Source organism: Haliaeetus leucocephalus, unplaced genomic scaffold (genome assembly GCF_000737465.1).
Source record: "Haliaeetus leucocephalus isolate CR32 unplaced genomic scaffold, Haliaeetus_leucocephalus-4.0 Scaffold556, whole genome shotgun sequence".
Taxonomy (NCBI): Eukaryota; Metazoa; Chordata; class Aves; order Accipitriformes; family Accipitridae; genus Haliaeetus; species Haliaeetus leucocephalus.
Window position 1 is genome coordinate 3,111,621 of NW_010972992.1, and position 11,889 is coordinate 3,123,509.

An 11,889-nucleotide genomic window follows, 5' to 3' on the forward strand; every position below is an offset into this window, starting at 1 on the left:
TACATGTTTAAATATACAACAGGCTTTGCCAGATATGCGTGCCTTGTGTAACTACCATCAAAGAAAGGTTTTTATGGGAGCAGGGTGACTCTGAATCCCAGTCCCAGGGGCTATACGTGCTTAAAGGCACTGTTCAAAGAAATCAGTGCAGTGGAATGTGCAGATTTGGAGGACAGGACTTGGCAGCCATTGTGTCCCTGTTAGGTAGTGCTCAAATTCAGACCAGTGAAGCTGTTGCACCAGTTAACTGACTTGGATAGCTCTTTTTAAGCACCTTCCAAGGAATATTTATAACTTTCTGAAAGAGGCTTCCTGACCACGTGAACATCTTGTCAACAGCCTGTTTCTCTTCTCACTGAAACCTTGCCATTTAGTCTCTGTGACCACCCTCACTTCACAGCTGGCATCCACAGTCCCCAATTATTGCCGAACTTGCCAGCCAGAATCAGTGTTCCTTGTCTGAGCCCCAACCCTGACTGAGATTCTCAGTCCAAAGAATCTGTCTTCCTGTTTGTGCAGCTCATCTAGGCTGACATCGGGCTCCTTCAAGGCAAGAAATATGCTTGCTCTGAGAGATGTGCATCAATTCTGGCTATCACTTTGTCTCTTTAATGTCACAGAAGTTCAAATATGAGGCTGCTTTCATGCAATCAAGGCTGCTAGAACATTTTCATAACAGAGTTGTATCAAAACGTCTATTTGCTCCATGAAAAATTGAAGAGACTGGTGCACTCTTGCTTTCCAGTCACAAGTGACTACAAGGCCCTGAGACTAAAAAAAAGTTTCTCAAAAAAAGCTTGGATAAACCTGACACATCAGCAAAAGGTAACCCTTTGCATATTACAATGATTCCCAGGAGTCCCAAAGTGCTTGTTGTACACTAATGAATTCTGCCTTACAACATCAGAGTGTACCAGAATAAACATTACCTATACTTGTCTGATAGAAATGTACTTAAGTTCTGAACTGGATTCATATTTCAGAGGTCTCCAAGTTCAAGAGTTTCTATCACCAGGTCTGTATTTCAAGTTGATCTCTTTTCTTTGTAAGGTTATGCTATTTTCATCATTAATATCCCCTTTTCCTGAAAAGTGTACATCTTCATAGTGTAACCCAGCATTTCTGTTGTACATTTTCATTAGCTGGCTGCATTTTCTATTTACTAGTAAATGGATTTCTAAGTTATTGCAGATTTTTTATTGATGACATTTCAGATTTTCTCGCCTCTTCCATGGCAGCTGTAAACATCTTAATTGTTTCAGTTTTCACCTGTTCTGAAGCACAGGCAAAATGACCTCCATTTTAGTGGTTTTTATCTTGAGTAATTGTAATTGTCTTTGTAATTTCTGAAGATTCAAGGGAGTTGGGAAATATATTTGTGTTAGACACAAGGCTATTTATTATTAAAGGAATCTCTAGCACAACAATATTGTAACTGATTAAACAGCATTGTTTGTCTCAGCAAGAATTAGCGTCTATAATTATAGGTATAGGTATCCTTCATTTTTATCTGCCATTCCTACTTCAACACACTTCTGCCAAATGCAGTATAGTAGTTGGAAAAAATTGTGTATGTGCTTACCTCTACCTATTGGCAATGAAACAGATGTACAGGATCAGAACCTAGGATTATGACCTAATCAAAATGGTCTGCAAGAAAATATAAATGAGGTATTCTTGGTGTAGCCATGTGTTTGCAGCATTGCTTTCAGCAATGGCTCAACCTTACGGTTTTGGGGGGTTCTGTCTGGAATAATCTAGGTCAACTACATTTTGTAGGGAAAAAAAAAGGGAGGAAAAGCTTGAATATCAGTGCTATTCTGTCTGAAATTTTGTCTTGTAGAATGTTTGAGCAATGCGTTTGAGGTAAAGATACGTTCATTCAATTTTTGTTACTGGCTGGTTGGTGTATGTATGTTCACCTTCACTGAACTTGGATCAAGAGATGGAGAAGCCTGGACTCTTTCTGTCATGAGTTCAGCTTGAGGCTTGAGTCACCAAAAAGCTGGCTAGATATCTGTGATGCATATTTAGTATTGCTGAAGTGAAAACAGCTAATCAGTTAAACAGTTCAAAGCAGATATTTTGCTACCGGGTATTATTAATCACAACTGACATGTCTCGTAGAGTTGTGCATTTTTCTATTTAAGAAGCTCTCTATCCAAATGCATTTCATCCAGTTAGCTGCATGCTTTGTTTGGTTCCTTTGGGCATCGTAGTTGTATATTTTAGTTGTAAATGTCTCAACAGTTGAACAGATTAGACCTGTGCTTGGGGAGCCCTGCCCAGTCAGTTTACAGATTTAGAATTAATGTTTTCCTACAAATTTCAAAGGTGGTACTTGTGCATCTCAGTAATTCCCTGTACAGCAAGCTGGTCATTTCTTTCCATATATGAGCTTTGGTTTTAGAAGCACGGTAGATAATAACCATAAATGTTTCATTTACTGTAAATATTTAATAATTATGAATGATTGATGACCAGATTTTTAAGCAAACTGATAGAGTTGTGTGAAATGAAGACTACCTTTGTATAATTTTCTAAGCTGTATTCTAAATATTAAATGGGCTTTGTTGTGCTATCAAGATGCATGCCTGGTTGGTATTTTCATTAAAAATATTAGCACATCGGTAACAAACAGAAAACCACACTTTTTATGGTCATATTGGCAATAAAATTAATCTGGATGGACTTCCTTGTGGATACAAGAATTTCTGTATCCGCCAATTTTCATTCCATTGTAAGGCATGCCTTCTTTATGGATTATTTTAAAGATGTTTTTTTCAAGAGAATGTGTTTTTTATAACACAGCACTAATAGCTGGCTGTGTTTCAGTGACTACTTTCACCTATTTTGCTTTCAATTTTTTCTAATTGCCTTTGATCTCCCTGGGGCTTTGAAGCCCCCCAAAACCCTATATAATGCTTATCTAATTATCAGGGCTCTTGCATCTCTGAAAGATTTCATTAACAATGCTGCCTTCTGATTCATGCAACTAGTTGAGGGTCTGCGTACCTCTCCCGCAGACGTTTTTGGTTGTCTCACAGTCAGTGAAGAATGACTTTGCCAATAGGTGCCACTGTTGCTCTACACACACGCCTGAATCGTCCATGTCCTTCAGTTGAAAATCCGACCATGAAAAAGCAAACCTAAATCACAGTGACTAAAATGTTGCAGGGGTAAAACTCTGTACAGACCATGGCCAGAGGCTTGTCCATGCCAAGACTAAAGTATATGCTTTATCTTGTTCCTAGAAATAATTATATTATTGCTAATCTTGAGCAAAATTGTTTAAGAGATAAATATGTATTGAATTAATTCCAGATATATTTAATCTAAGCCTTTAACTTGCTGCAAGTTTATTGTTGAGCCTCAGACCAATAGCAGCTGAACCTTCTAAATATCTCCTCTGAACCAAATGTGATTTAAATACAGGAGTTGCACATCAGTGCAATAAGAATTTGGACTTCTGTCAGCATTTTTTACATAGGTCATTCACATACTTTCTCAACCAAGTAAAGGATCGGGGTGGCCTATCCAGCAGTATAAAGGCCACCTACAACTATTTCTTCTAGGTTTACTGTTTGGTAATGTAAGGTCAACTAATGTAGTTCACTTTGCAGCTTATCTACCATTAAGTGCCATTCAATATGTAAAGCCAAGGGCAATCAAGGTCTGCTTGCTTACTGCATTGGGATAAACCTTGGTTCACCTTGTCCTTAGGTATGCAGCCATTTCATAGGTTTACTTTATTCTTGGATGTTTCAGACACATTATGGAATAACACAAGTTTCTTTTCTACTCTTTCGTTGAAGAAATTATAGCAAGCTGTGTAAAAATGAAAAAAAAAAAAGCTAAGGACAAAGCAATTAAGAGATTTATATCCTTTCAGGTTCAGTCCCATTCTGTTTTTTTTTTCCTTCCTGCAACTGTTCATTAACCAGAAACCAACAGATGAAAATTTTGTTTCCAGTGATTTAATATCTTCTGAAATATTCCCAGCCATCTGCAGATCAGCATGTAACCCAGCAACTTGTTCTAACTAGTAGACAGCCCTCCACATTTATAACCTAATTCTCATTCCTTCTGCATGGAACAGATCACTCTTACGTACATGAGCAACAAGCTATATTAAGTAGTACTTAAGACCACCCTAAGCAGTTTACACGGAGGTGTCCCTTGCTTTTCTGTCTCTCACCAGTTGGCTGATGGCTTGCAGGTATTTCTGACCCCCTTCATAATCCAGGATTCTACTAACATTTTGGGGAAGACATCCCTGGTTGAAAGGGAGATCATGAGTTTTAGCTGGTTGTCTCAGTTGACAAGTAGCAAAAGCAGAAATCGGTGGGCTTTCATAGGAAATGGTGTAGACACTGTTCATCACTCCATCTTCTTTCTCGTGCCATTTTTTCATCAGGTGCTCAAGAAGGCCATAGTTGGTAGGTGGTTCTGAGACAAGAAATGATTAAATGTTAGAAATGATAGAATTAAATTTTGGGTTCTGGTGTTTTTACTCCACAATTGTCATAGGGAATATTTGTACTATTTTGACAGCAGATTAAGGACAAAACAGATCTTTTTGTTCCCAGAGCATGTGTGTCTACCCTCTGGCTGGAAGGGAAAATCACTGTTAGATATCAATAGGACAGCAGTAACAGTATAAATTTAAAGAGTCCTGATTCTTCATAGTCTCTCTGGTAGATATTAAAAAAGTTATAAGAGCTGTACATGTCGCTTAAATTCAGAAACATAATAATACTCCTGCTAGTTGTATCTCACAGCTCTCCTTGTTTTCAGCTGGTGTCTTGCATTATTGCATAGGGGAGAGAAATCTGTTTATTGGCACTATCCTTCACTGCTTCCTGTGGTGATTAAGTATTATTGTATAGATAACATTTCCACTTTATCAATCTGAAGAATAAGCTACTGACTGGGTAAGACACAGTCAAAAGTCACCACAAAATCCATTTTCAGAATTAAAACAGAAGGAGGTTCCTGGCTGTAAGTCTATATATTGACAACTGCACCATGTTCCATCTGATTGAAATAATAACGCCAAAACCTACCAAGAATGGGGAAATCTGATTTCTGAGAAATCCAGGCAAACTTGCGTCCATTCCAGCTGCGGAGGGGAGGCAGCACAGGGTTGTAACCATGTCTATTGTATTTATCGTCATACTCCGATACCAAATTTCGGCTTCTTGGTTCCTCATGATGGGTGAAGAAGTGCTGCATTGGCAGGCCCTGAAATGAGAATTAAATGAGAAATGAAACCATGCTACTTGTCTTTGAACATAGCATTCAGACGGCTTAGCATGCTTTTGAGTCAGACTGTACTGCCAATGATATGACAATATTTTGTCAGTACTTACATTACTTTTACTTATAATTTAAGCCCTGAAAGTAAAGGCATTTGCATTTCAAGTAAAGTAGATGTCCAGTTAAATTAAGCAACTACATTTGTATGTCATGAGATCTGATTAGTCTGGTTTCAACTCATGCATCAGGGATTTGCAGATACATTTAAGAAGCCTTCAAATGAAAAGCTGATTGTCTTGTGCTGCTTAAGTGTTTCATTGTGCACTAGCATTACATATACTACCTTCTAACTGTCTGTCAGGAGAGAATGACAAGAATATTTGGGGGTGGAGAGGCACCTTGGACGAAGGGACATTCTAGCAGATGATACTTGTGGGAAAAGTATTGTTGTGAAAGATCTGGGACGCATTTAAATGCAGTTCGTTCCTATGAATTGGAGGTGTGCTGGTGAAAATAATCCTCTTTTACTGGCAAGCTCATATTATAGCCCACAGAATGTCCTGAAGATGCAATACCCAGTGCTAGCTGATAGTAACATGCTGATTTTCTTCATGTGCCCTGGTCACCCACCGAAGCAGAGACTCGGAAACAACCAGAGAGTACCAGGAAGTATGTGCTGTTTGTCTACCTCTGAAAGGCATCCTACTTTAATCAAACATATGAGGGAGCTCTGGATCCTGTAAATTTGCCACGGAGCTGCAGTGCCTTCTTTTACGTATATAGTTGTTTAAGGATATTAAATATGATTTAAGTATTAGTCAAAGATCATCACTGTTTGGAATGTTGGCACACACAGCCCCACCTTTGAAACTTCTTTTACTTACCTCAAATTTTTCCATCATGGTTCTCCTTAGTGTTTGGTCTGGTTTGTGATCTGGGAAGCAAACGAAGTCTGTTCTGTATACACTGCTGCCGAGTTTCCCAGTGTCTTTTATAAACTAGAGAGATACATACAACACTCAGTATAGCTAAGGCAATCTGATCGTTACAGAAGCTCTGTTCCAGTGCTGCTTTCTTCATCTATGCATTTAAAAAGCACTTATTTGGAAAGAAGTCTGTGCTATGGTACTTTTTCTCAGATGGTAAAGTCAGCTGGCATAATCAGCCATTATAAAATTCTGGATTGATTCCTTGGTGTAAATACAAGATACCATACAGCCCCTGAAAAATTATTCATGGTTTGGTGTTTAATACTTTTACCTGCCATGTGAACTAGCATCTGAAAAGGACAAACAAACTTTTTTTTTTTTGGTCCCTTTGTTCCTAATTCTGCTGCAGCAGGCCAGTCTCTGCAATATAGTCTAGCATTTTGCTCCAGAAAAAAAAAAAACATCTAAAGGAAGTAATTTTAGTGGAGTCAGGAGGATTTGCCCTAACAGCTCCAATATTGAACCTAACAGGCATGTTTTGACAAAGTTAAATGTCTCATGATAAAATCTTGCTCAGCCCTTAAGCAGGGCATGCAATCTATCGAGCAGCTCTCCTAGCAAAGATCCTCTTGTTTATACAAGTAAAGAAACCAATATCCAAATCATTAAAGATCCTCTGATACAAGTAATAATAAGTATTTAATTTATGGAAGGATTAGTGAAGCCTCTCTTGTATAATGTTGGTTTATATTATTAAGTTGTATATGTTGTTGTTGTATAGTTCGTTGTATGGAAGTTGTATAGCAGTCTGAAGGGATTGCCATAAAAAGTGCTATAGCATTTTTAATTGGCTAATATGATGTCCGGTGTGAAACATACAATGTAACACATGCTCAGGCATTGCTTCTGTCCTGGCTTAGAGAGAAGAATGGCCAATCATTAACAAAATGAATGGATGCAGGCCAAGCAAGATGCTTATCCTTCTCCCTTTTATCACGCTTCTGAGATGAACCTCAATCTAGCTTATGACTGAAGTAGTATTCTACCTCCACAGCATTGGTTCTGACCCACTCTATTCCTGCTCTCACACTTCTTTCCTGATCTTACCTCTTTCCTCTCTTCCAGCCAGTTTCCAATGAGAACTTTAGCAGAGTATTTGGGTTCAATTTTCCACCAATCCTGTCCATCTTTTTGTGACGCCATCATATTTCTTTGTCTCACCAGCACGCCCCTCCCTGGTTGTTGGAACTGTCCTTCAAGTTACATGGGTGAAAGATTACTCAGTTGTCCAGTGCTAAAACTAAGGCAGAAAGGGGCTCCACTTCTGCCTGCCTGTGTGCTGAGAAACATGGGTGATGTGGGGAACTGCTTGGCCGTAGAACCATTTCTTTGCTATCCCCATGGTGACCGTTGTTCCAGTAACCACATTCTAGGCTGCATCATATTTAGTGTTGAGCAACACAGTGGCTCCTAACCCACTAAAGTCAGTTGGGTGTTTTTCTCTAACTGTTAAGAGTTCAGAATCAGAGCACAGTTATGTCTCAAAACATTGTGATAGAAGTGATGTATTCCTCTATACCAACACACCACACATATCTGTGCGACACACAATCTCTCTTCATAGACAGACACATTTTATTTTAAACAAGTGGGGCAAACCAGGATGTCCATTCAAAATAATGTTCTTCTTTATTGACACAGGTAAAGATAAGGGCTTGCAGCATGGTACAAGCTTGTATAAGGTTTGCATATTCCACGTTCCAACTAACAGCTGGAATGAGGTTCTGATGAGCCTTGTTTATCATTGTTAATGTCTGCCCTTGACTGACTACCCATCACCTGATATTAAATATCCTAAAAAGATATTTTCCTAGGTTGAGGCATGAACAGACTCGTGGAATCTAAGGTGTATACTATAAGCTTTTTAGGAAGTTAACAACACTGTCCAATCCCCTTTTCCCAGCTGGAAATGAGAAACCGCAATAATCATATAGGCTTATGATTCCGTGGAATCCATCCTCGAGGTGGTACCAGGTCACTCGAACACCGTTGTCCTCCAATCTCTTCTTGTAAAGCAAGCCGTCGTCCCTCAGCACATCATACTCACAGGTCAAGATGAAAGACTCGGGCAGCTGGTGAACAATAGCATCTTCGGCTAACAGCGGACACAGGTTGGGCTCACAGAATCTTTTCACTGTCTCATAAACTTCAGCTATAAAATCAGTGGGCCTAAGCGGCTTCACACCTCTGACCTTAAATTTTTCGGGGATGTTATCTGGACTCACCCACTTCCTGTACTTCAGCCTCATATCTGGAGGAATATGAGAGCCCTCCAAGACCTCTTGCATATGCAGCGCATCCCCATTTAAGTACTGCAAAGCAAAGAAAGCGGCACGTTCTCGGAATAAGAGAGGGACTCCCCGATTCTGCTGATAGGATGGTAAATTGAAGTCCAGTGCCTGAAGGCCTGGGTAGATCAAGATCTGAGCCCGTAGTTTGGGGAGGTCTGATCTACCTGCAAGGGTCTGGCTAACAGCAGCTGCTAGATTGCCCCCAGCACTGTCCCCGCAGACAATTACATTGGCGGGATCCACGCCATAGAGCTCTATATTCTTCATAAAGTGTATGGTGGCATTAAGACAGTCTTCATACGCAGCAGGGTATTTGTGTTCAGGAGCTAAACGATACCTAGTACACAGAAAGAGACAAGTATAAGAGAAGGAAATGTCATTAGTATTAATCAGGAAATGGTATCCTATGCTGTCTTCCAGCACTATCATTTCCTCTAGGTTAGGATATTCATTACCTCCTAAGCAGGCATTCCTCAGTTAGTGATTGTGGATAAGCTGTAAATTGTGTATTGAGTCACAAGGACTCAGTAAAGTAGCATTGTCTTCTGGTTAAGAGTCTGACTGAGACTTTGTACATTTCTTAGTCATGCTGAAAACTCCCTGTGTATTCTTGACAAGATAATTTAATAATTTTGTGCCTCTGCTTCCTATGTGTAAAATGGGAGTAATACTGTGTGATTATTCTCTCTTTTTCTATAAATCACAATTCTTTGGAGCATCATGTAATAACATGTTCATATGTTCAGCACAAGGAAGACTTTTTTTACTTAAGTTTTTGATTGGCTTTTATAGATTTTCTTAGTGTGCCAAATATTTCCACTTGGGTCTTTTTGAGTATAACAGGGCATGAACAGTTAAGAGCTATGAAATCTCCATTAACACTATTTGTCTCTTTATGGGCTTCACTGAATTCTTTAGAAATTTCTCTGCAAAAAAGAACATCTCCAAAACCAGTGCAGCTTTTCTGTGGCACCACAGCAACAATAATCTCCAAACAACAGAACTGGGTAGGATTCACTTACTGAACAGATACAACTACCGATTCACTTTCTCTGGATATGTAGCGGCATACTTTTTCATAGGTATCTGGAAAAGAAATATTTTCATTAGTGGTTTGCTATTGCCCTGATCTTTGAGATAGCTAAGGAATGTTCATTCCAGAAAGGCATGTATTTGTCTTCAGACCTCCTCCCAAATCACATGCTGGAACCTCCTCTTATTTCAGTTTTATAAAAAGATGAGAATGTTCTTTCTACATTACTATTACTCCTCCAGCAAATATCTTACCAAGACTTCCAAATACCCAGCCTCCTCCATGAAAGAAGATGATACCTCTCCTTCGCCCATCAGAGGTAGCTTTAGGCTGATAAACCCTCACAGGTACTTTGTTAAACTGCAAATCCTGGATGAAGAGCTTTGGATCCACCCCTAGTTTCCGTCCCTGTCGCACATATCGGCCAAAAGTGATTTGACTGCAAAGTCCAGTCTTCTCCAAAATCTTTCCCTGTTAGAGGTAAAAGAAATTAAGGCTTCTTTAAAAGTCTTGAGTTAGCTGAGGTCTAAAAACTCTGCATCATACTTACATTGAACTGTGTTTGAGGGAAATTTTAAAGAAACACAGAGCTTACCAAAAAAAAAAAAAAAAAAAAGTGGTAGTGTTGTAAAATATGAATACGCCATATGAAGATATAATAATAACAGCCCAAATAGTTAGAGTAACTACCGTGAGGACTGTTCATAGAGGAGGATAATGGCTATGCAAGTGTCTCCCAAAGACTCTCTGAATGGTTTCCTCTATACTGAGTACTGATAGGTGAGTTCGTTCTAATAGGTTGTTTAGTCCTTGGTTTTTGCCTTAATAAACCTGTGGAAAACAGTGAGGAAAAGTAACTTCACAGCTGGTTTTCTTGATAGGAATGCCCAGTCCTAAGAAAGAAAAGAAAGTCCTAAGTCTCCTAAGAGACATCCCAGGATAGAGTCAGAAAGCAGCATTTGTTTTAAGGTTGCCTAGATTAGTTTTACCAAGAAGGAGAAGTTCTACCTTCTATCATACCAGCTGGAATCTGAAGAATCAGACTGAAAAATCTAGGCTTTACACACAGCAATGTGACCCCTGTTGTCCGATAAAAAGAAAGCTCTCTGATTCAAGAAAACCAATTTTCCCATGTTCTCACATCCTACAGATTGTAAAAAATTTACTTCCATTACTCAAATCCAGTGTCATTCTAATAACACATCAGAAATTTTATATAGGCCATCCAAATTGGCTGTCTTGGAGTATACATTTTAATTGTCAGTAGTGTCCTGCGCACACTTTGTGCTCATTCTTGTTTCATTTATACTTGATAACAACAATGAAATGTCATATATAGAAACAGCAATATAAGCTTTAATGGTTCTTCATTGCATAAACTAATATTCCTGAATTAGATCATAAAACTCAGTGAATTTGCAAACCTTAAGTGCTGAGTTGTGTTGTGCAAGTTAGTTACTGCTTTTTATTTGCACAACAGATTTACTGAGCAAAATCAAGAAGCTTCCTTTCCCAATGCTCTTGCAGTGATCTTGCAAGCTAGAATATAAATGTGATGTAGTAAATGAACAAGCAAGAAGTTGGGAACCAAATTAATGGAATTAAACAAATAAACTGTTACAGTTGCATTACTAAACAAGATCCCAATTTTAAATGCCCAGTGGGGGTCTGTCTTTATCCATTCCTTTGCTGTCATGTGCTAGTGGGATCCAGGAGAGCTAGGTAGCTTTGCCAGTAAATTTCAAGAGGATGTCAATGGCGTAAGAAACTGTGTGGAGGAAAACAAACAAGGTCTGTGTGATAGCAAATGCGACATTGTGGCTAAAGGAGTGAAGGAGAAAACTGAAGATTTAAAAAAATTAAAAGATACGGCAAGTAACATAGGAAGAGTTTAGGAGAGCTCTAATGCTGTTTATGCAATGCTGTAAAAGGGAGCCCAGGGATTAAGTAAAGCAGCCCTAACCGGATTTTGTACCATAAACGTCAACCATGGCAGGAGCAGTTGAAGGGCTGTAGTTTTCTTTGTGCAAGGTGACTTCGCCTAAAGCTGAGGGCAGTTATCAGCCAAAACACCAGCTCAGCTCCGAATTCGACACTTAAATCAGCACCGCCGTTTGGCAATCTCTGCTAACAAGCCCTAGCATGCTACTTCTGAACGTGAAATGGGTTTTGCCCACGACGCGAGCAGCGAGCGGCCTCATTGAGGGTGCTCCCCCGCAGCTCTCTCCCCACGATGTGGAGCCGCAAGCATCCCATGAGGGCGGCAGGGGCATGCGGATCTTAATCCCGGCTCTTTTTTTTTGGGGGGGGGGGGGGG

General features: G+C 39.4%; 2 protein-coding genes across 2 annotated transcripts in view; both read right to left on the reverse strand.

Moving 5' to 3' along the window:
• Window positions 1-4,162: 4,162 nt before the first annotated feature.
• LOC104838010 (chromosome unknown open reading frame, human C1orf158) lies at window positions 4,163-7,590 on the reverse strand. The gene is made up of 5 exons (XM_010577517.1): window positions 7,521-7,590; window positions 7,296-7,441; window positions 6,144-6,257; window positions 5,067-5,244; window positions 4,163-4,449 (listed from the first exon to the last, which is right to left on the reverse strand). Exons 1-5 carry the CDS (start codon window positions 7,588-7,590, stop codon window positions 4,163-4,165), a joined length of 795 nt encoding a protein of 264 aa, XP_010575819.1.
• A 211-nt stretch (window positions 7,591-7,801) lies between these two features.
• LOC104838011 (arylacetamide deacetylase-like 4) overlaps window positions 7,802-11,889 on the reverse strand; it is a 5,678-nt gene continuing 1,590 nt past the window's right edge. Inside the window, exons 3-5 of the mRNA XM_010577518.1 lie at window positions 9,827-10,043; window positions 9,562-9,625; window positions 7,802-8,876 (exon numbers count right to left, since the gene is read on the reverse strand). Coding sequence (XP_010575820.1) covers window positions 8,102-8,876; window positions 9,562-9,625; window positions 9,827-10,043 — 1,056 coding nt within the window. The 3' untranslated portion in view covers window positions 7,802-8,101. The remainder of the gene's footprint in view (window positions 8,877-9,561; window positions 9,626-9,826; window positions 10,044-11,889) is intronic.

Bases quoted from the DNA above. Each gene is read 5' to 3' on its own strand.
- LOC104838010 (XM_010577517.1), bottom strand. From the start codon at position 7,590: ATGGGGATAGCAAAGAAATGGTTCTACGGCCAAGCAGTTCCCCACATC. The intron at 6,258-7,295 runs GTAAGATCAGGA...GTATCTCTCTAG, and splicing joins GGCTGGAAGAGAGGAAAGAG to TTTATAAAAGACACTGGGAA. The intron at 4,450-5,066 runs GTAGGTTTTGGC...TTCTTGTCTCAG, and splicing joins ATCAGATTTCCCCATTCTTG to AACCACCTACCAACTATGGC.